Below are 20,141 nucleotides of genomic sequence, written 5' to 3' on the forward strand. Positions count from 1 at the left end.
TTGTTGACACTCTTCGGACCATCCTCCGTCCCACCTCGGCCACTCCTCTTTTCCTCGGCGACCACTCTACTTCCTCCTCCTGGGTCCCCACCCCTGCCCCCTCCCTCTACTTTTATCCCCTCTGTCCCCGCCCGCCGTCGTGGTTCATCCTTTCCCACCTCGCCCCCCGCCCCAGGCAGAATCTCCAGCGTCCCCTAGCGACCAGGCGGTAGCCCCTAGCAACCGCATCTCGGTTTCCTGACGACGACGGCACGTAAGGTCACGTCAGCGCGCCGTGGTTCCGCCCCCGGCGCCGGCTGGCCCCGCCTGCCCGCGCCTCTTTCGCCGCCGCCGCTGCCGCCGCCCGAGACTCGCGCAGAGCAGTTATGGCGGATCCCGCAGCACCCGCGCCAGCAGTCCCGGCTCCCGCCCAGGTCCCGGACACGGCCCCGGACGAGACCTCGGCCCCGGACGCAGCCCTCGCCCCGGCCCCGGCGCCGGCGCCCGCCCCGGACTCGGCCTCTGGGCCGTCCTCGGACTCCGGTCCCGAAGCCGGCTCGCAGCGGCTGCTGTTCTCTCACGACCTGGTGTCGGGCCGTTACCGCGGCTCGGTGCACTTCGGGCTGGTGCGCCTCATCCACGGCGAGGACTCGGACTCGGAGGGCGAGGAGGAGGGCCGCGGGAGCTCGGGCTGCTCCGAGGCGGGGGGCGCGGGCCACGAGGAGGGCCGGGCCAGCCCGCTGCGCCGCGGCTACGTGCGCGTCCAGTGGTACCCGGAGGGCGTCAAGCAGCACGTGAAGGAGACCAAGGTGCGGCTGGGCGGCGGGCCGGCGGGCGGGGGCCGGGGCCGGGGCCGGGGCTGGGGGCCGACGGAGGACCGAGTTGGCTGCTAGAGCCCTAGGGTGGGAAGGGAGACATGCGGGGCGCTGCCCGGAATGGTGCAGCTGCAGTGGGCCGAGGTGGGAGGACAAGCCTCAGCGGAGGGGACGCTCCGGTGCAAAGTCATTGCACCAGCCCTGGGCCCCGGGGCCCCGGGCTTCCGCACACGGAGGACTTCCAAGCCGTACTAGGCTGCGGTGTCGGCCTCAAGATTGTGTATGTGGACCCACTCTCGTGGGGGGGAACTCCTGGGGCTCTCGGGCACGCTCGGCTTTACACCGGTGCGGCGTTCTGCTGACCCCCAAGGAGCTACATGCTGCATTGTGCATCCAGAAAGGAAGGCCGTGCCGGTCCGGTCCGTTCAGGGAGGGGTTGTGGCATTCCAAAACAAAGATAGAGGTGAAAATCGCGGCCGACATAAAACCCCAAGAAGTTCACTAGGTTACAGAATGCGTTTTTATGGGTGAAGAAAACCAACTCTTTTGTGTTTTACCTTATTGCCTCGTTTTAATTGCTGCAGGGAACTTTGAGTAAATCATTAACAATCAGAGCCGTGATATTAATAGTACTGGGGGAGCAGGGAGGGATGTGACAGCTGCTGACTGGGATTGATGACTCTTAAGTACAGTGGGACTTATTGAAAAAAAAAATACTATAGAACCATGGATGGAGGAGAGCCACCCATTTGGAAACATGAAGGTTTTTTTTTTTTTTTTTTTTTTTTTTTACCTGAGGCCATTAAGGAAATGTCAGACTCCCCTATGATGTTGGTGAATATTGCAGTTTTACAAAACTGCAAAAAGCGTTCATCGTCATAAACCTGAAACTGTGAACCAAGGTTGGTTTGGTGGTTTTCATGACTTGTTTTCTTGAGTGTGAATTCCTATTAGTGATTCAGAGAGACACACACGCCCCCTGTATTTTTCACCCCTTCTTCATCTCCTCCTCCTCCTCTCTTTCAAGAAAACATTTCGAAGCAGGAATCAGGCCTGGGCTGGTTTAGCTGCCTGGGATGTTGAGTGGTGTGATTTCAGGGGAGGGCACTTTAGAAGTTAATCTGGGTTTCTCACACCCTGGGAGACAAAGGTGACCTGCACAAGGTGTCTGTGATGACAGCTCAGGCGGGGAAAAAGGCCCCACTCCCAGGAAGAGCCTGTGATCCATTTCCTAGTGGCAGAAGTGACTGCTGATACCAGCAAGGTCTTTTTTACTGGCCAGTGCACGGGCATCCATAGACATAGAAATCTGCACGCAGGACCCCTGGCTTCCCCTCAGAGAAATACAAATCAGGCGGTAGCTTCTCTGACTCAGAGAGAAAATGATAAGTTCATGCAAAAGTATGTGGAAAAGATTACTTTTTGCATCAGAATGCTTCTTAAAAATTACCATCAGTATTGCCGTGTTGGGAAGAGAAGATTTTTGCTCTTTACACTGTGTTCGTGTATTGTCACGCTAGCAAACGGTTGCTAGCATTTTCCCGTGGGTTCTTAAAAAATGTTTTTCCCTAACCATCTTCTCTAAAGGTTTGTGACTTCTGGAACGGAACTCGTTTTACTCTGTCATGGCCTCCTGCCCTGGGACTCAGGGAGGCAGGCCTAGCTCACTGCCGGGAGCTGCCATGTTTATCAGTTGTTGTTCCTGTTCATCTTGACACTGGTGGTTAACTTTGTTTACAGTTATGTTCAGTCTGTCTCCCCCCACCATGTGTAATTATACGAAGTTTGACTTAAAATACCTATTTTGGAATTTAGTAGCAAATAGCTTTAAGGCACCAGCTTGGATATATTTTGAAGCTGCCCTCTTGACTTGCTTTGAATTTGTTGAAATCCATCGTGGCTCCAGTGGTGATGTTTTCTTTGCCATTGTAGTTTCTGCAGCTTCTGAGCTTGGCAGAAGCTAAGGGATATAAGAATTCTAGGAAGTGGTGACATGTAGTGTCTATTCATGGATGGCAGGACCCACTGCTGCTTTTAGGATTTGAGAGTAGGCTTACTGGGGAGGGAGAGGCAAGTTTATACCTGATAGGTACCTCTCCGTTACCCTGAGCCGTAGGCACAGATGACTGTGGTCTGCTGAATGTCTCTCTTGCTTTGCTCGATGGGGTGGGTCCTGGGACCTTGCAGCATTGTGGTTTAGGAAGATTTTCCTTCTCACCTCCCATTCCTTATAAATCCATTGAGGTGACAGTGTGCTGTAAAGGAAAGACCATTAGACCGAGACTGAGCATTTAAGTTCTGATTCCTAGTCCACCACTAATCTGGTTATGAGATTTGAGAACCCAATTATTGATAGAATAAAATAGTGACAATCTTGGGAAACTTAATTCTTTTTAAAGCTGCCACCTATTGGCATTTTTAAAATAGTGTCCTGTTAGTGTGGATTGTTTAGTAGGCTGTGGAGTGTTTTTGTAGTTTTCATGTTAGTACGGTGGACAATGAGTAATCTTAGTCTCTTAATTTCTTTTAAGTTTTTAATGAACAAATTCAAAAAATTCAGAAAATTCAGAGAGAGAGATGAAGAGGCTGGCCAACAAGTCCTACCCCCTCCTGGCCACTACCATGAAAATTATCAACAGAAATAAAATAAGTAGTTCTTCCTAGAAACTGGAATTTATGGTCCAGCTCCTGAGGCTGGAGCTGGACCAAGCAGCCAAAGTTAAGCTTCTTTAGGACTTAAAAGAAGCCCGCAGTTTGTGCTCCTTCCTTTCCTTGAGCTCCTGACCCCTTCAGTATGGTGGCTGATTTATCTACTTGAAACTTTTCCCATTTGGCCGTTGATCTCCTATGCGGACATTTGCCCCATCCCCTTCAGTGGTCATCCTTTGAGTACATTTTTGGAATAAAGCCAAATGCCGATAGCCTCTTCCCCTTCTTGAGCATTGGCTAGACATGGTGGGTCTTTCTGGTCTCCACGTGAGATGGTTGGACAGAGTGGCCCCTATAAGGGGCCAGACAGACTGCTGTCTGTCTGTCCAGGTTTAGGGCCTTCCTGTTTACACTGCTTTAGCTTTCCTTTGCTTTCCCATCTCGTGTGTGTTGTCTTTTGCTCTCAGTTGCCACAACTTTCAGGGTCTTGCCTGGTTTGAAATTTCATGTCTCTAAATTAAAGCTGTCTGTTCATGATCATCCTGCTTTTGTGAGATGTTTTGTGTGTGTGTGTGTGTTTGTGTGTGTAGCATCCCTGATGTCAGGAATTGGCTTTTCAGTCTATTTTTGGCTCCTACTCAGGCCGTCATTTCCATGGGGAAAGCTATTTTAAGTGTAGCATCACAGCGTGAGAAGTTTGCTTGCCTCGCTTGTCCAGGTGCTGGGCCCATTAAAAGCAGTTGTTCGTAGTGATGTAAGGTTAACCAAGATGCAGGACTAAGTGCATCTAATCGCATTTTATTCAGGTAGGATCACAGCGCTTGTGGCATCTCACCGTTGTTCTGTGATTTTAGTCTTCGCCCCTTGGCTTCTGGTTTCTAACTCCTAGGCCTCGGTGCCTTCGTGGTGCCTCTGTCTGGCTCGCCACCTGACTCAAGGGCACTTTCACCAGATGAAGGGCGTGTGTTTGTGTCCTGTGACTGGAAGTCAAAACTCTTGGGTGCTCTTCCTGTCTGTCACCTACTCTGAATGACCTTGGCCTTGTCACTGCCTCATTTTGTCTCTCTGCAATAAAATACGAGGTCTGTCTTTCTAGCCCCTGAAATGAGCCTGCATGGGTGGAATAACCAGAAGTGTAGCCAGGTGGTGCCCGTAGCAGCCACTTGGCTATTAGCGGACACCATCCTGATGTCCATCCGACAGAGCCATCCCCATCCCTTCAGGAGGTCACGTCCATGTGTCATAGGGTGACGCCACTCGAAAGAGAAGCAAAAGGTGCACCACGGGTTTGTTTCAGGGTGTAGGAATTCGTATTTGATGATGTTGTTGCTTGTGACCTGGTGGATTGTAGATTTGATTTCTTTATTAAGCCTCTTCTATAAATACTCATGATCTTCACTCCTTGTTACTTTATAAGAAATTCAGTAGTGCACGTTTAAAGTAACGTCTGCCGAAGTCCACCAACCTCCAGGAGGGGGGAGGGAATGAATATGTATGTATGTATGTGTGTATGTTATGTATATCTTCCAGAATCCAGGAGGCGTCTTTTGAAATTCCCAAAAGACAGGTAATGAGATTATGAATTATAGGGATGGCAGAGTATTGCTTTTGTACTTAAAGATTACATAATGTTCTTCTCATTATTGTGGTACTATGTGCTGGGCACTCCATAAGTGCTTTATGTGTATTGCTCACTTAATGCTTACAATACCCCTGTGAATTAGGTACTATTATTAATCCCTGTATTTCAGAGGAGGAAACTGAGAAATAGAGAAGTTGAGTAACTTGTCCAGTGTCACACACACTGCTAATAAGTGGAGGAACCCAGATACAAATGGAAGTAAATAGGTTGTTACTGTATCGAGTTCCCTAATCAAACATGAGTCACAAACCCTGTGGTTGGCATTAATCATCCAGCCTTTGCACACTTAGGAGTCATAGTGGAGCAGGAGGGAAGCCCAGGTGAGGAGAAAGGGCAGGGCATCGGGACGGCTGGAAGGGGGACCAGTGGCCGCGAGGGAGGCGGTCATGGCTGGGAGCAGGAGTGTGAGAGAAGCAGCCTGTTGGCGCTTCTCTTCTACAGTTGCCGTTCCCTAGCCCCTCAGCCGTTATCAAAATAATGGTCAGAAAACACATGTTATTTCCGGAGAACCTGTGAACACCCCTAGGTGTTGAGTGTACGGAACCTTTGTAAGTCGGCTTCCCCACCTGCATCTCCCACAGCAGAGCAAGTCTGAGTAACTGGTCTTTCTGCGTTGTCTTAGAGAAGGTCGGTGTTAGGAAATCCTGCTTGACCTCGTGCCCCCCTCCTGCTGTTGTTGTCACCCTCTGGCTGGGAATGCTGAGTCACGAGTCAGGTTCAGGTTCGGAAGGACTCCTTGGAGAGAGGCTGAGTTCTGCTCAGTTCCGGTCCCTTCTCTTGTTGGTTTCCCGGCGGACTCTGCTCCCCACCTGTTTTTGCTTTAGGACATTGAAGGTCTTTTAGTGCTTTCCCCATCCCCACATCACTGGTATGCCTACTTTTTTCTTTGTCATTTTCCTGTTCTATTGAAAGGAACTTTTTCTCTTTTCTACTGTTTTACCCTGGGGGCCTCATGGACTCCAGTGGAACATCTATGGGGCCAGTACTTTACAAGAGGGGTGCAGGTATAGTGTGTGACGTGAATTGCCACCACAACAACGCTGGACCCGTGATCAGTGTTAGCTGACCCTGTGGTCCCCTCAGAGTTGAATTTAGGGCGATTTCGGTGATGAGTGGGTTCTCTTTTAAAAAGCCTTAACCCTTGGAAGACATAATCTGTGCTTCTATTCTGATTGAAAGAACTTTCGGAGTTTGCTGCCCAGAGCTTAGGCTGCTTCTGGATCGGGGTGGGAGGGTGCTCAAAAGGGGGAAATGGCCATCAGGACCGTTTACAAAGTGCTTTTCAGTTTACAAGATGCTGTCACTTGTATTTACTAGCAGTTTGGTGTTTTTAACTGTAGCTCCTCCCGGAGGCTTCACTGGCCTGGCGGCTCAATGCTAAGCCCTGAGAAAGTCGAGGTTTTCATGCTGCTGCATCCACAGTGGCAGCTCTTACTGAGCCGGGACACACGTTCAGAATTGCTTCTCTTGCTGACATTTCCGCCAGCCTCAGGGGGCTTTATTAGGAACCACCTGATGTGTGGTTACAGACAGGGAAGAGCAAAACGCTTACTGGAATTCTTTGTAGTTCAGAATAGAACTGAGTCATGTTAATGGGTAACCCTCTGCATTTATCTACTCCAAGCTTATTTGCCCTTGTTTTGCTCTTCAGCTGCACTCTGCGGTTGAGGATTTCATGTCCTTCAGTGCAGGCTGACTGTGTTGAATGGATCTTTCGGTCAGTTTTGTCCACAGGTATACTGTGTTCTTCTGAAGCAGGATTGTGAAAAAGTTTTTATGATTTAAACATTGAGGCAAATGATACACTGTTCAGAAGTATTCAGCTAGGCAGTAAGTGCTGGAATGCATGTGCTTTTTGCGTTAAATCCAGTTGACTGGTTGAGGGGTTGTTGGTTTGCATATTTTGAGAGACAGAAACATTTTATTTTCTGCAGCAAGATCAAAGGAATAAGACACTTACCAGGTCACTTCTGGTTTAAATTGATAGCATAACTATATCTGGTAAAAATTCATTCTAACTATGACAATCTGAGCAGTTAAAAAAAATTTAACTGAGTAGTGCTTTCAAAAAAAAAAAAGAAAGAAAGAAAGAAAGAAAAAGCAGTCAGTTCTATTCAACAATAAAATGAAACCCTCCAGCTCCTGGAGAGATTTCCTGCAGTCTTAAGAGTGTTCTTCATTTGCATCCTGCAAGCGAGAGCTGGTCTTTCACACTCCGCAGCTCTGATGAGGTTCTTCCTCCTTGTTTTAATTTTGATCCTTTTTGTGGGAGATGCTGCTGTGATGAGGGCTAGTGAAGCTATCTTGACAGGCATATCCACAGGACTGTCCTTGCTGGCCCCCAGTAAGTACAGGTGGGAAAGAATACAGACACACACACATCTGTGTCTCTTGTGTGGCTTCTGGCAGCATCAGGACGTGACATACTCTGTGTTGAAAGCATCCTCATATTTGTCTGCTCTGTTTAATTAAGGAAGTTCGAGGGCCCTGAAGGCTGATGATATCACCTTCAAGATGAGGAACAAAGAGCATCTCGCCCACCCCGTGTGCTTTGGGGGGCACCCCAGCACCCCGTGATGAGAAGGGGTGTGTGTCTCCATTTCCTTGTGACTGGAACACCCCAAGCCTTTCTCCTTCTGGCCTCACACCACTGGGTGTGAACAGCTCTTCTGAAGGTTACAAAGGACTAGTGAATTCCTTGTCCTGGTACTCACTGATTTTTTTCTCAGTTCCTGTCCTTTTGACCTGCCAGCCTTGTTAATATGGCCCGTCACCCTCCTACTGGAACCTTTCTTCCATTGGGTTCCACTATACTGGCTATAGTGAATTTTTCTCTTTTACCTTTTTCCTCTTACCTCTCTCAGAGATTCTCCTCTCCTCCTGCCTTTTCTTCAGTGCTGTCATCTGCTTCTGCAGTGCAGCTGGTACCTGCATTTGCACGACGTCCACGTCCACGTCCATAGCGCGTTCCCAACTGCTTACTTGCTAGCCCTGTCCTGTCTGTCATCTAGAGTCTCAGACGTCTCACGTGTAACTGCCCTCCCCACCCCAAATCTATGGAATTAAAAAAATTCCTTTTCCCAACTTTTTATTATGAAAAAATTTCAAACATACAGAAAAGTTGGACAACTAGTCCAGTGATTACTAATTACCAACCATCATGAGTCAGCAGTTAACATTCTGCCAAGTTTGCTTTATCTGTGTGTGTGAGAGTATGCAAATATGTTTCCTCCTGAGCCATTGGTAAGTTAGTAGCAGACATGGTGACGGTCACCTCTAAATACTCAGGCGTACATCTTCTAAAAATCAGAACATTTGGGATCATTTTAAATTTACCTTTCTGGGCTCCCATTCTAATTTTTTCCCCCTATTATGAATAATGCTGCTATGAAAATGGGTGTACATATATTTCTTTGAGATCCTGTTTTCAGTTCTTTTGGGGTATACCCAGAAGTGGAATTGCTGGATCAAATAGTAATTCCATTTTTACTTTTTTGAGCAACTGCCATACTGTTTTTCCATAGCAGTAATACCATTTTACATTCCCACCAACAGGGCACAAGGGTCCCAATTTCTCCATATCCTAGTTGGTTATTTTTATTTATTTATTTTTTGATAATAGCCATCCTGCTGGGTGTGAGGTGATATCTCTCTGTAGTTTTGATTTGCATTTCCCAAATGATTAGCGATGTTGGGCATCTTTTCATGTCCTTGTTGGTCACTTGTATATCTTCTTTGAAGAAACGTTTATTCCAGGTCATTTGCCCATGTTTGAATTGGGTTGTTTGTTTTTTGTTGTTGAGTTTTAGGATTTCTCTCTGTATACTGGATATTAATCCTTTATCAGATATGTGATTTGCGAATATTTTCTCCCATTCTCTGGGTTGCCTTTTTACTCTGTTGGTAATGTCTTGATGCATACAGTTTTAAAATTTTCATGAAGCCGAAATTTGTCTGTTTTTTCTTTTGTTGTCTGTACCTTTGGTGTCAGGCCCCCGTTCTAATTTGTCGTTAAATCTTTGTTCGAAATGCCTCTTGCATCCTCTGCATGTCCTTTCTCCTGCACTGGTTCGCTCTCTGGTTGCCTCGTGTCCAGACTCCTCTCCTGGTCTCCCTGCCTCTAGACCCAGGACCCCAGGCAGATCCCCCCGGGTGACCCCCCCCAGCCGCTTGTCATGCCTTAGCTTGTCTTCAAGGCTCCTCACCTATGTTTCACATAGCCTCCAGCCTCTTCAGGTGACTCGAGCTAATCTTCCCCAAATCAGGTGTGCCGTTCCCTGCATCTCAAGCTCCCTGGCACTTAGACGACACCCTCGGGTTCTCTCCCTGGGTTGGACGCTTCTTGAGAAAGAGAGCTTTCTGGGAAAGCTTATATTCTGAGTGACTCACGTGTAGGAGTGAGTAACTCCTTCAATTAAAAATGGATCTAACCATCCCTGTTTATCAGTGGTGGGGGAGTGGGGAAAGCGTGGGTAAATGATACCTGATAGGCACTTGTAAAGGCTGATTTCATGGAATCACCTGGCTCTTGTTAATGCAGATTCTTCTGAAACAGTCAGACTGGGGTGGGTGGGCCTGAGGACCTGCACATCTAATATGCTCCCTGTGATGCAGATTCTGCTTGTTGGCACCAACTACCCTTTGAATTGGACTGATATGTAGGTCCTTAAAAACCCTGTTGATGTCAATAGGTTCAGTTTTTGTTTTTGTTTTGCGGCACGCGGGCCTCTCACTGCTGCGGCCTCTCCCGTTGCGGAGCACAGGCTCCGGACACGCAGGCTCAGCGGCCACGGCTCACGGGCCTAGCCGCTCCGCAGCATGTGAGATCTTCCCGGACCGGAGCACGAACCCGCGTCCCCTGCATCGGCAGGTGGACTCTCAACCACTGCGCCACCAGGGAAGCCCCAGGTTCAGTTTTTAATCTACCCCCCCATCTCGAGTTTTAAGTATATACAACTGGTTTGAGGTTTTTGTCTCCCTTCTGCTTACTCTTCTAGTAGCAGTGTTAATGCCAGAAATTGTCAAAAGATGGGGCCACAGGAGGGAAGGGAAATTAAGTTGCCCTTAAAAACCAGGCAGTGCTTTCAGGTCATAGTGGTAGAAAGACCTGTTTTCTTCCTCACTCCCCTTTTGCCTACTGACCAATATTAATACACAGCTGTCGCTAAGACGTTTCATTGGACTTAATTTCTTTTTAGGGTGAAAACATATGCCAGTTGTTATGAGTATAATGCAACCAGTCCAAGAGAAAAATGATTGAAATTGCTATCCTTTATCCAGCCGGTACCAGCGGGTTGCCTGCTGTGTGCCAGGCAGTATAATGCTTGCTTTGCGTGTGGCATCTTTCTCTTTCCCTAAAGTGGCCAGTGTCCCCATTTTAGAGAGGAAGAGACTCAAACTGAGAGGATGCCTGTAACTCGCTCAAGGCCACACAACTAGTGAGGGGCTGGCCTGGGATGTTTGTGCTGCCAAAGCGCGGGCTCTTTTCTCTTTCTTTCTTTTTAAATTAATTAATTAATGTATTTATTTTGGGCTGTGTCGGGTCTTGCTCGCGGCACGCAGGATCTTTCCTGGCTCTTTCATTGCCGTGGGTGGGCTTAGTTGCCCCAAGGCATGTGGGATCTTAGTTCCCCTTGAACCGAGTCCCCTGCATTGGAAGTGGATTCTTAACCACTGGACCACCAGGGAAATCCCTTGGGCTCTTTGCACTGGGTACACAGCTGCCCCTGCAACTGCTGGGTGCTGTGGGAGGTGGAGACCCCGCCCCAGATCCTGCCTTCTAGATCAGGGGCCAGCAGACTTCCATAAAGGGCCAGGTAGAAGTATTTTAGGCTTAGCAGGCTATGCTGTCTCCTTCACATCTACTCACCTTTGCTGTGGCAGCGTGAAAACATTCAGAGACAATAAGCAAACAAAAATGGGCATGGGCTGTGTTCCAATAAGATTTTACTTTAAAAAAGAGGCAGCAGGCTAGATTTGGCCTGTAAGCCACAGTTGGCCAACCTGTGCTCTGGATCGGTCCTGAGCAATGGACATATGATGTAAGCCACGTCTTGTAATTTTAACCTTAATAAGGAGCCACATTTGAAAAGAAAATAGAAAACAGGTGAAATTAATAGTAATGTATTTAAAATCAATGTATCAAAAATATGCCAACGTGTAATCAGTATAAAAGTTATTATTGAAATATTTTACATACTCCTTTCTCTAACAGCTACTGTATTGGGTAGCACTGCTCAAGAAACTTAGTCTGATAGGAGAGAACAACATCCCTCTAACCCCTTAGAGTGCTTTATTTTCTTCATAGCACCTAGCAGTCTCTGAGATTTTATTAATGCATTTCCTTCTTTGCTGTCTCTCCCACCAGAAGGTAAGGGGTCAGAAACGTCTCTGTTCTCAGTGCCTGGAACAGGACTGGCCCAAAGCAGCACTGATGTTTGTTTCGTGAGTGAATGAAGGAGTGCACATAAGGTTCCATCTGAAGGTGCAGTGAACACTCAGGGGAGTTTGGTGGGAGAGCATTAGGAAAAGCTTTCGTGGAGGCAGGTTTTGGGCTAGCTCTTGAAAGGTAAGAATTTGGAATCACCAATGTGAACAAAGACAAGAGAGGCCAGAAGTTCGGGCAGCATTCCGGAGCGATAGTTTACTTGGCCTTAGAGCTCCTTTAGACTTAAAAATTATTGAGGCCCCCAGTGAGCTTTCATTTATATGGGTTGTATCAGTATTTACCATATAAGAAATTTAAACAAAATTTTAAACTCAGGAATACCCAGGCACACATTCTGTTAGCCATCAGAACATCGTGTGACATCATCACATCATGTCACCTCTGGAAAATTCTACCATAGACTTGTGAGAGGACGATAGTGAACAGAGCAAGTAACACCTTAATAGTATTTTGAGGAAGTTTTGACTTTGGACCTCCTTAAAGGGCCTCAGGGATCCCTAGGCCACATTTTGAGAACTGCTGAGCTAGAGGTGGGGGTGAGGAGAAGGCAGGTGAGAGAGAGTGCCAGCAAATGTGCTTGGATCTGATTGCGAATAATAAGTCAGCGTTTATCGTGCACCTGCTAAGTTCTAGGCACTGTTGCAAGCACTTTACATGTGTTAGCTTGTGTGGGAAAACCCTGTGAAACAGGTGTTATTATTTAACAGGTGAGGGCCGGTCTGAGGCTGCCCAAGGTCACATAGTAAGTGGAAGAGCTTGGGTTAAACCAGGCAGTTGCCCCTCAAAGACTGCATCGCTGGGCTTCCCTGGTGGCGCAGTGGTTGAGAGTCCGCCTGCCGATGCAGGGGACACGGGTTCGTGCCCCGGTCCGGGAGGATCCCACATGCCGCGGAGCGGCTGGGCCCGTGAGCCGTGGCCGCTGAGCCTGCGCGTCCGGAGCCTGTGCTCCTCAACGAGAGAGGCCGCGACAGTGAGAGGCCCGCGTACCGCATTAAAAAAAAAAAAAAAGGACTGCATCACACTTGCTCTGTGTTTATAAAGGTCTTCGAATGATAGGCTCAGGAGTTTGGTTTTTTTGTTTCTGGTTTTGTTCTGTGTTTGTTTTTTTTTTTACATAATGAAGAGCCACTTCAGAGTTTGCAGTGCATGATCTGGCAGCAGTTCACAAGATGGATTAGTTAGGGGAGCTGGGGATCCTGGAGACCAGTTAGGAGGCTTTTACATACAGGGCAAGTGAGTTGTGTCTTCTGTACGTTTAATTTGCACATCACATATATATATGCCTGGCTCACACAGAGTGTTGAAAGTACTGATTTTTCAAACAAAATGGCCCCTAAGTGTAACCCAAGGACTTCAGAGGGAAAGCTGGTGTGTTGAACTTAGTGATGGCGTTAGGGATTTTTCAAGGATAATTTTGATGATGCTCAGTTTGGCCTGGGGACCTAACTCCCAAGTGAAATTAGGACTCTGTTGAATCTGAGACAACAGTCATAAAGCTTTGCGTTAGGGCCATGGGGATAGAGAGGTGGATGGGTGTTGGGGAAGGTTTGCTCAGCGGGGCACAAAGGCAGGAAAGGCTTCTGGGGAGTAAGAAGCAAAGCACGTGTAGCACTGACAAGGCTGCAGCAGTGGGTGTGTCGGCAGGCCAGGTGCCGGGATGTTCAGGAGGGAGTTGAGGAGCCATTACGTTTCTTGTTTTTTATTGTGGCAGAATATGCATGACATAAAATTTACCATGGTTAAGTGTGCGGTTCAGTGGCGTTAAGTATAGTCACGTTTTTGTGCAGCCTTCTCCATCATCCATCTCCAGGACGTTTTCATCTCCCCAAACTGAAGCTCTGTCCTCATTAAACAGTAACCATTTGCAAGAGTAATAGCCATTCGCTGCAGACATGTGGTCCCCCAGCGTTCAGGGAGTGAGGGGACATGTGGCAGAGACCCGGGCTTCCCAAGGGCACGACCAGGTGATGTCCCTCCAGTAATAGCAATGGGGACAGAGGGTGAGGACTCTGTTTTGGATGTTCCGTGTCTTAGGTGCCCGGAAACATTAATGTGGAGAGAGATACCTGCCTTGGAAATATGTATTCAGTCTGTCCCCCATCTTTCTTTTATTCTTATTGTTGTCCTATTTCATGCCCTCATAATTGCATTTTAAAAATAAACACTATTTAGATTTACAGAAAAGTTGCAAAGATCCTGGTATACCCTTCACCCAGCTTCCCCCCAATTTTAACGTCGTATGTAACACGGTATATTTGTCAAAAGCAAGAAGCTAACATTGGTTCCACACGATTAGCTAAACTACACACTTCTACTTGGATTAGTTTTCCACTAATGTCTTTTTTCTGTTCCAGGATCCAAATCTCTGATGCTACATTGCATTTAGCATGATTGCCTTTTGAATGTTGGAAAAACCCTTCTAATTGATCTTTCTTTACCTAATCCACACTTCATCCTCTTCCCTAAGAGTTATCTTACTGAAGAACTTTGTTCAACCGCTTTTGATGCCAGAGAGAAGGGGTCAAGCAAGATGCTGTCTGAGAGAAGGCAGTTGGAAGCCACCCATAACCGTGGAGAGCGCTTGTGGAGAGTAGAGGGCAGCGGCTGGCAGCCAGAGCAGCAGCGGGTAGACAGGTGGATGCTGAGGGCGTGGGAGCGTAGGCATCCAGGTCAGGGACGCAGGGAAAGTGCAGACTTAACGTCCTGCGGTTCAGTCTCTGTGATCCAACACTGAAGAAAAATTGGTGGGATTATTCTCTTAGTTGTCTTAGATTGATAGCTTTTTTGGTTTTCTGATTGCAAGTTATATTAAGTTACTTATACATACTTAATACAGAATTGCAAGAACATACAAAAAGTAGGTTAAAAAAAAGTCTCCTATGATTCCACCACTCAAGTATAACTGCTTTTTATCATTTCAGTGGATGGTTATTCTGGTCTTTTATGAACATATAAATATTTATTTTTGCAAATACATGCTGTGTGTAATCCCTCCCCCCATCCCACACCACTTAACAAAAGTAAACTGGACCGTTTGCAAGTGTCCAGGAGGAGTTCAAGTTTGCAGTACCCATGTGTATTTCCACAGAATAGTGGAAGCTTTAAACCCAGACAGTTTCCTTCCCTTTGCTGGTCAGTGTTCTAAAACGCACCTTTCCCACAACAGCGTCATCTGCGTTGGAACTCTGTCACACTTGTTGCTGTGCAGGCGACTCCTCATGCTTTGATGCACACTTTGATTCTCTTGGGCTCGAATCTAAAGACTTATTCCCAGATTGTCTTAGAAACAAAGAACACCAATAACAAAAATCTTTGCCACTTTTACTTGCCTCGGCTTTAGGGTGTCGGGTCCGAGCCTTCTGCTGAACCCACAGCAGACATTGGTTTGAGGAGGTGCCCGGGTCTTGGGTCTTTGCACCCATCCGTCCCTCTTCCTCACAAAGGCCAGTACTGTGGGCACCTCACAGGGGTTTGCTCAGCCCTTCAGGATCATTTCCTCTGTTGATCAGCTGTCCCGTAAACTACTCCTCACGTACGGTTCATCGCGCTCTTTCTGCATTCTCTTTATTGGAATTGTCATCTGTAACCTTGGGGGCCTGCATATTCAAGTTCTTTTAACAGCAGCTGTGGTGCCCACTGCCTTTGCTCTTTTCAGATGTGACGGCATTAACGTTTGTGGAACACACGCAGGCTCACTGCAGGCACAATTGGAAAGGCCGAGTAGGACTGCTTTCTTTCTGGAATGTGGCTTTGGGCCTGTCTACAGTGTTCCGAAGTTGGGTGTTCAGAGGTGGAGGTGTTTCTGTTTCGTAACATTTTCTCCCCATTTCAAAAAAATTTTTTTGATAGGAACTTCCCTGGTGGTGCAGTGGTTAAGACTCCGAGCTCCCAGTGCAAGGGCCCGGATTCGATCCCTAGTCAGGGATCTAGATCCCACATGCATGCCGCAACTAAGACCCGGTGCAACCAAATAAATAAACAAATAAATACTAAAAACAAAATTTTTTTGACAGCGTGATTTTTAATGATTGCCCGTAATTCCATCAGATGGATGAAACCATTTCTTTAACCAGTCTCTTTTTTTGTGGGGTCATAAAGTAAGTTCAACTAGTCTCTTTTGATGAGCTAGTTTGTTGCCTGTTTTTCACAGTTTTAAATGATGGGACTAACATCTTATACTACTTTTTTTTCTATCTTTGTTAAGTTTCTTAGGATAAATTCCTAAATGAAATTACTGGTCAAGGGATAGGAGTACATTTTTTTAATATTTATTTATCTATTTACTTATTTATATATTTATTTATTTAGGCTGCGCCAGGTCTTCTTTGCAGCAACGTGGGATCTTCGTTTCAGCACGCAGTGTTGCGGCATGCGGACTCTTAGTTGTGGCATGCATGTGGGAATCTAGTTCCCTGATCAGGGGTCGATTCCGGGTCTGCTGCATTGGGAGTGCCGAGTCTTAACCACTGGACCACCAGGGAAGTCCCAGAATATATTTTAAAGACTTGATTCATTTTGCTAAACTGTCACCGCCCCCCCCCCCCAAGTGGTACCCACTTACACTTCCATCTCGGAACGCCTATTTCCCGGCACCATGGTGAGGCTTTTTGTGACTTATGCAGGAGTACCCAGCTAGTTGGCAGCATCTCGAGGACTAGAGCTCAGGTTAGCTGACTGGGCCTTTTTGTGGCCGCGCCCCTGTTGCCAAGAAATAAGCCCTTCTTGTGCCAGGGGGTTTCCCTGAGCCCTGTGGGATGGGCAGGCCGGGCTGTTGTGCCTTCAGCTCCGGGCGTGCATTCCCCAAGCAGAGGGCTGGACGAGGAGGCAGTGAGTAAGCTGGGGTGGGAAAGCGGAGTGACAGGAGGTGTTCAGACACAGGGCTTGGCGTCAGCATGTAGACCTGCAATTGCTGTGTCCACAGCCAGACCCGTAGACAGAATCTTGTACAGTTGCTGGGAATTGGATGAGATTACCGTGAGCACGGCTCAGCGTAGCGCTGGCCAGCAGTTACTGCTAACGGGGGACTCGTTTAGCTCTGCTTCAGTTTCTTCGTCATGTTTGGGAGCCCACACAGTACATATGACTGCAGGTTTAGGGGGAATATTGCTAATTAGCTTGTCTGCCCTGTAAGACTGACTTTAAATTGAAATCTTAATGCTTGTGTGTGTGTGTGTGTGTGTGTGTGTTTAAATAGATAATATATGCAGATGGAACAACATTCAAGAGGTTTAAAAGAGTATGTAATGAAATGTTTGTTTCCTTCCTACCGTTTCCACCACTGTGACCAGATATAGTCTATTCTGTGCATATATATATATGTGTGTATATATATATATATATATATATATATATATGTGTGTATATATATATATATATATATATAATTTTTTTTTTTTTTACGAGACCAGGCATATTTTAACACCCTGTTTAGAATTTCTCTGTGATGGTTCTGCAGTGAGACTGAATTACTTAGATTTTTTTAAACTATTAACATAGAAAAATGATATTGAATATTTGCCTCTGCTTTCCCCCTCAGTTTTATTGAGATATAATTGACATACAGCACTGTATAAAGTTAAGGTATGCAGCACAATGATTTGACTTAGATATATCATGAAATGACCACAGTAGGTTTAGTGAACACCCATCATCTCATAGATACAAAATAAAAGAAAAAAATTTTTTTTTCCTTGTGATGAGAACTCTTAGGATTCACTCTCAAGTTTCATATATAACATACAGCAGTGTTAATTATATTTATCACGTTGTACGTTACATCCTTAGTGCTTATTTACCTTATAACTGAAAGTTTATACCTTTGACCACCTTCCTCCAGTTCCCCCTCCCCCCCACCGGCTGCCTCTGGTAAGCACAAATCTGACCTCTTTTTCTGTGAGTTTGTTTTTTTTGTTTTTAATTTATTTATTTTTGGCTGCGTTGGGTCTTTGTTGCTGCGCAAGGGCTTTCTCTAGTTGCAGCAAGTGGGGGCTACTCTTCGTTGTGGTGCGCAGACTTCTCATTGCGGTGGCTTCTCTCGTTGTGGAGCATGGGCTCTAGGCTCATGGGCTTCAGTTGTGACACATGGGCTCAGTAGTTGTGGCTCACGGGTTTAATTGCTCTGTGGCATGTGGGATCTTCCCGGACCAGGGCTCAAACCCATATCCCCTGCATTGGCAGGCAGATTCTTAACCACTGCGCCACCAGGGAAGCCCTGTGAGTTTGTTTTTGAAGTCTAATTGACCTACAACACTATGTCAGTTACTGGTGTACAACATACTGCTTCAATATTTCCATACATTTCAAAATGATCACGGCTATTCTATGTGTATTCTGACATGCATGTATATATTCTCCCCTTCCTCCCCCTTCTCCTTCTTTTTTTTTTAAACACAGTAGCTTTCTGGACAACTGTCTGCACTTGCCAGGTCACAGCTTTGGATCCAGGCCACAGGGTGGGGTTCACCCTCCCCCTTTATTAACTTTGTGGTGTTGAGTGGTGGACCTAGTGTGTCCTGTCCCGGGCCTGTTCTTCCCTCCTTTCTCCTCTTGGAAGTGTTGCCCTCTGCCGTGTTGAGTTGGGTTTGGTGTGGTGCCACGTGGGGAGAGGCCCGCTCTGCTGTGGGGGCGGGGGGCAGCGGGGCCAGCATTTACTGTTCCTTGGTGCCTGCTCCCAACCTTCTGTTCCAGGGTCTTCTCAGTAGCCCGAGGTGTCACTGTTAGGGGTGGGTGCTCACGGAGTTATTTGAATCAAAAGACCCTTGGTGGTGGGGAGGGGGAATGACAGGTTTTTTTGTTTTTGTTTTTTAAGTTTAAGTGAAAAAGCCCTCCCAGAAACATCCTTGTGCCTTTCATCTCCATTCCTGGCATTTTGCTCACGAGATGTGATGGTTTGGGCCGGGGCCGCCCCTGGAATTCCTTCCAGAAGCTGAGGCTGAACTCTGAAAGGACCCTGCACAACCCCAAAGCAGACCGTGGCCACGTGAGGTGGGCTCTGTTTCCTTTTTCCAGGGGGAGGCATTATCCTAATCAGTGTTCCGCATCCTTGTCTCTTTCACATGGCTCCAGTGAGACATTTCTCAGATGGCACAGCTCCTAGTTGGGACTGGGACTGTGTCTTTGGCAGTGGTTCCCAAGGTCAGCGTGTGTTTCCTGCCTCTTGGGGCTTCCAGCTTCTCTGCCTCCCGTGGACCCTCACACCTTAAGTTCCCCTCTTCTGTGCTGGTATTGCCGGAGTACGAGGGCATGTTCGGTGCAGGTGGTGTCTTACACCGAGGCTCTGAGATGATTGATATTTGCTACATACCAGGTTTTAGTGTGTCTAGGCCCGTAGTGGCGGGGGTGGGGTGGGGACTGGAAAGGGTGATTTGGTTTGACCCCCTTATTTTGTAGTTGAGGAACTAAGGCCCTGAGGGGCTAAGCGGTTGCGATTAAGATTGATGGAAGCCACAAATGGACAAAGACGCTAAGACTTAGGAAAGAGAAGTCCACAGAAGGACACCCATCTAATTTCTGAGTAGAAGTAGAGGTTGTTAGTGGTGCTGATTTTAGTTTTCTGGGATTTAGTTGTGGCAGAGACAGGTTTTGGTATTTGACTTGGAAGACAAAATCTAAAATGCAAAGGCTTTATGATTTACACCATGACTCAGGAGACATTTTCCAAGAAAACTTCCTACTCAAGACCATAAAACCAGGCAGCTTAACCTGGCTTGCTTGAAAAAAGAACAACAACCAGTTTTACTGAGATACAACTCACATCGCATAAAATTCACTCTTTTAAAGAACACAATGGAAATGGTTTTTAGTATATTCAGAGCTTTGTGCACCCATCATTACAGTCTAAATTTAGAACATTTTCATCACCCCAAAAAGGAACCCTATGCCCATCAGCAGTCACACCGCATTCCCCGCTCCGCTCCACCCCTGGTAACCACTTTGTGTCTCAGTGGGTTTGCTTATTCTGGACATTGCATATAAATGGTAACATATAACATGTGGCCTTTTGTGTCTGGCTTCTTTCACTTAGCATGTTTTCAAGTTTCCTTCATGTTGTAGCACACATCAATACTTCATTCCTATTTATGGCCAGGTAGTAGTCCATTGTATGGCTAGGCCACATTTTGTTTATCCATCAGTCAGTTAATGGACACTTGTTATTTCCACGTTTTGGCTATTTTGAATAGTGCTCCTATGAGCATTTGTGGACTGTACAAGTTTTTCTGTGGACATATATATTTTCAGTTCTCTTGGGTAGTAGACCCAGGAGTTGGATTGCTGGGTTGTGTTTATTCTTTTGAGCACCTGCCAAACTGTTTTCCGGAGCGGCTGACCCATTTTACATTTCCACCAACAGTGTTTGAGGGTTCCAGTTTTTCCACATCCTCACCAGCACTGGTTATTATCAGTCTTTTGATTATAGCCATCCTAGTGCAGTGGTATCACGTTGTGATGCCATGTGCATTATGACTGATGATGTGGAGTGTCTTTTCATGTGCTAGTTAGCCATTTGTATATTTTCTTTGGAGAAATGTCTATTCGCATAAATCCTATGTCTGTTTTTTTAATTGGGTTATGTGTTGGCTTGCCTCTGAGACCCTGTTCTTTAAACTCT

At 46.7% G+C, this 20,141-nt stretch overlaps 1 protein-coding gene across 2 annotated transcripts in view; it reads left to right on the plus strand.

Moving 5' to 3' along the window:
- Window positions 1-310: 310 nt before the first annotated feature.
- Window positions 311-20,141, plus strand: part of UBE2O (ubiquitin conjugating enzyme E2 O) — a 57,096-nt gene continuing 37,265 nt past the window's right edge. The window contains exon 1 of one of the 2 annotated variants that reach the window (XM_059048023.2): window positions 311-788. In XM_059048023.2, coding sequence (XP_058904006.1) covers window positions 366-788 — 423 coding nt within the window. In that variant the 5' untranslated portion in view covers window positions 311-365. The remainder of the gene's footprint in view (window positions 789-20,141) is intronic. The other variant, XM_059048024.2, reaches the window with a different exon arrangement.

Source organism: Kogia breviceps, chromosome 19, assembly GCF_026419965.1.
Source record: "Kogia breviceps isolate mKogBre1 chromosome 19, mKogBre1 haplotype 1, whole genome shotgun sequence".
In the NCBI taxonomy this organism is placed as follows: Eukaryota; Metazoa; Chordata; class Mammalia; order Artiodactyla; family Physeteridae; genus Kogia; species Kogia breviceps.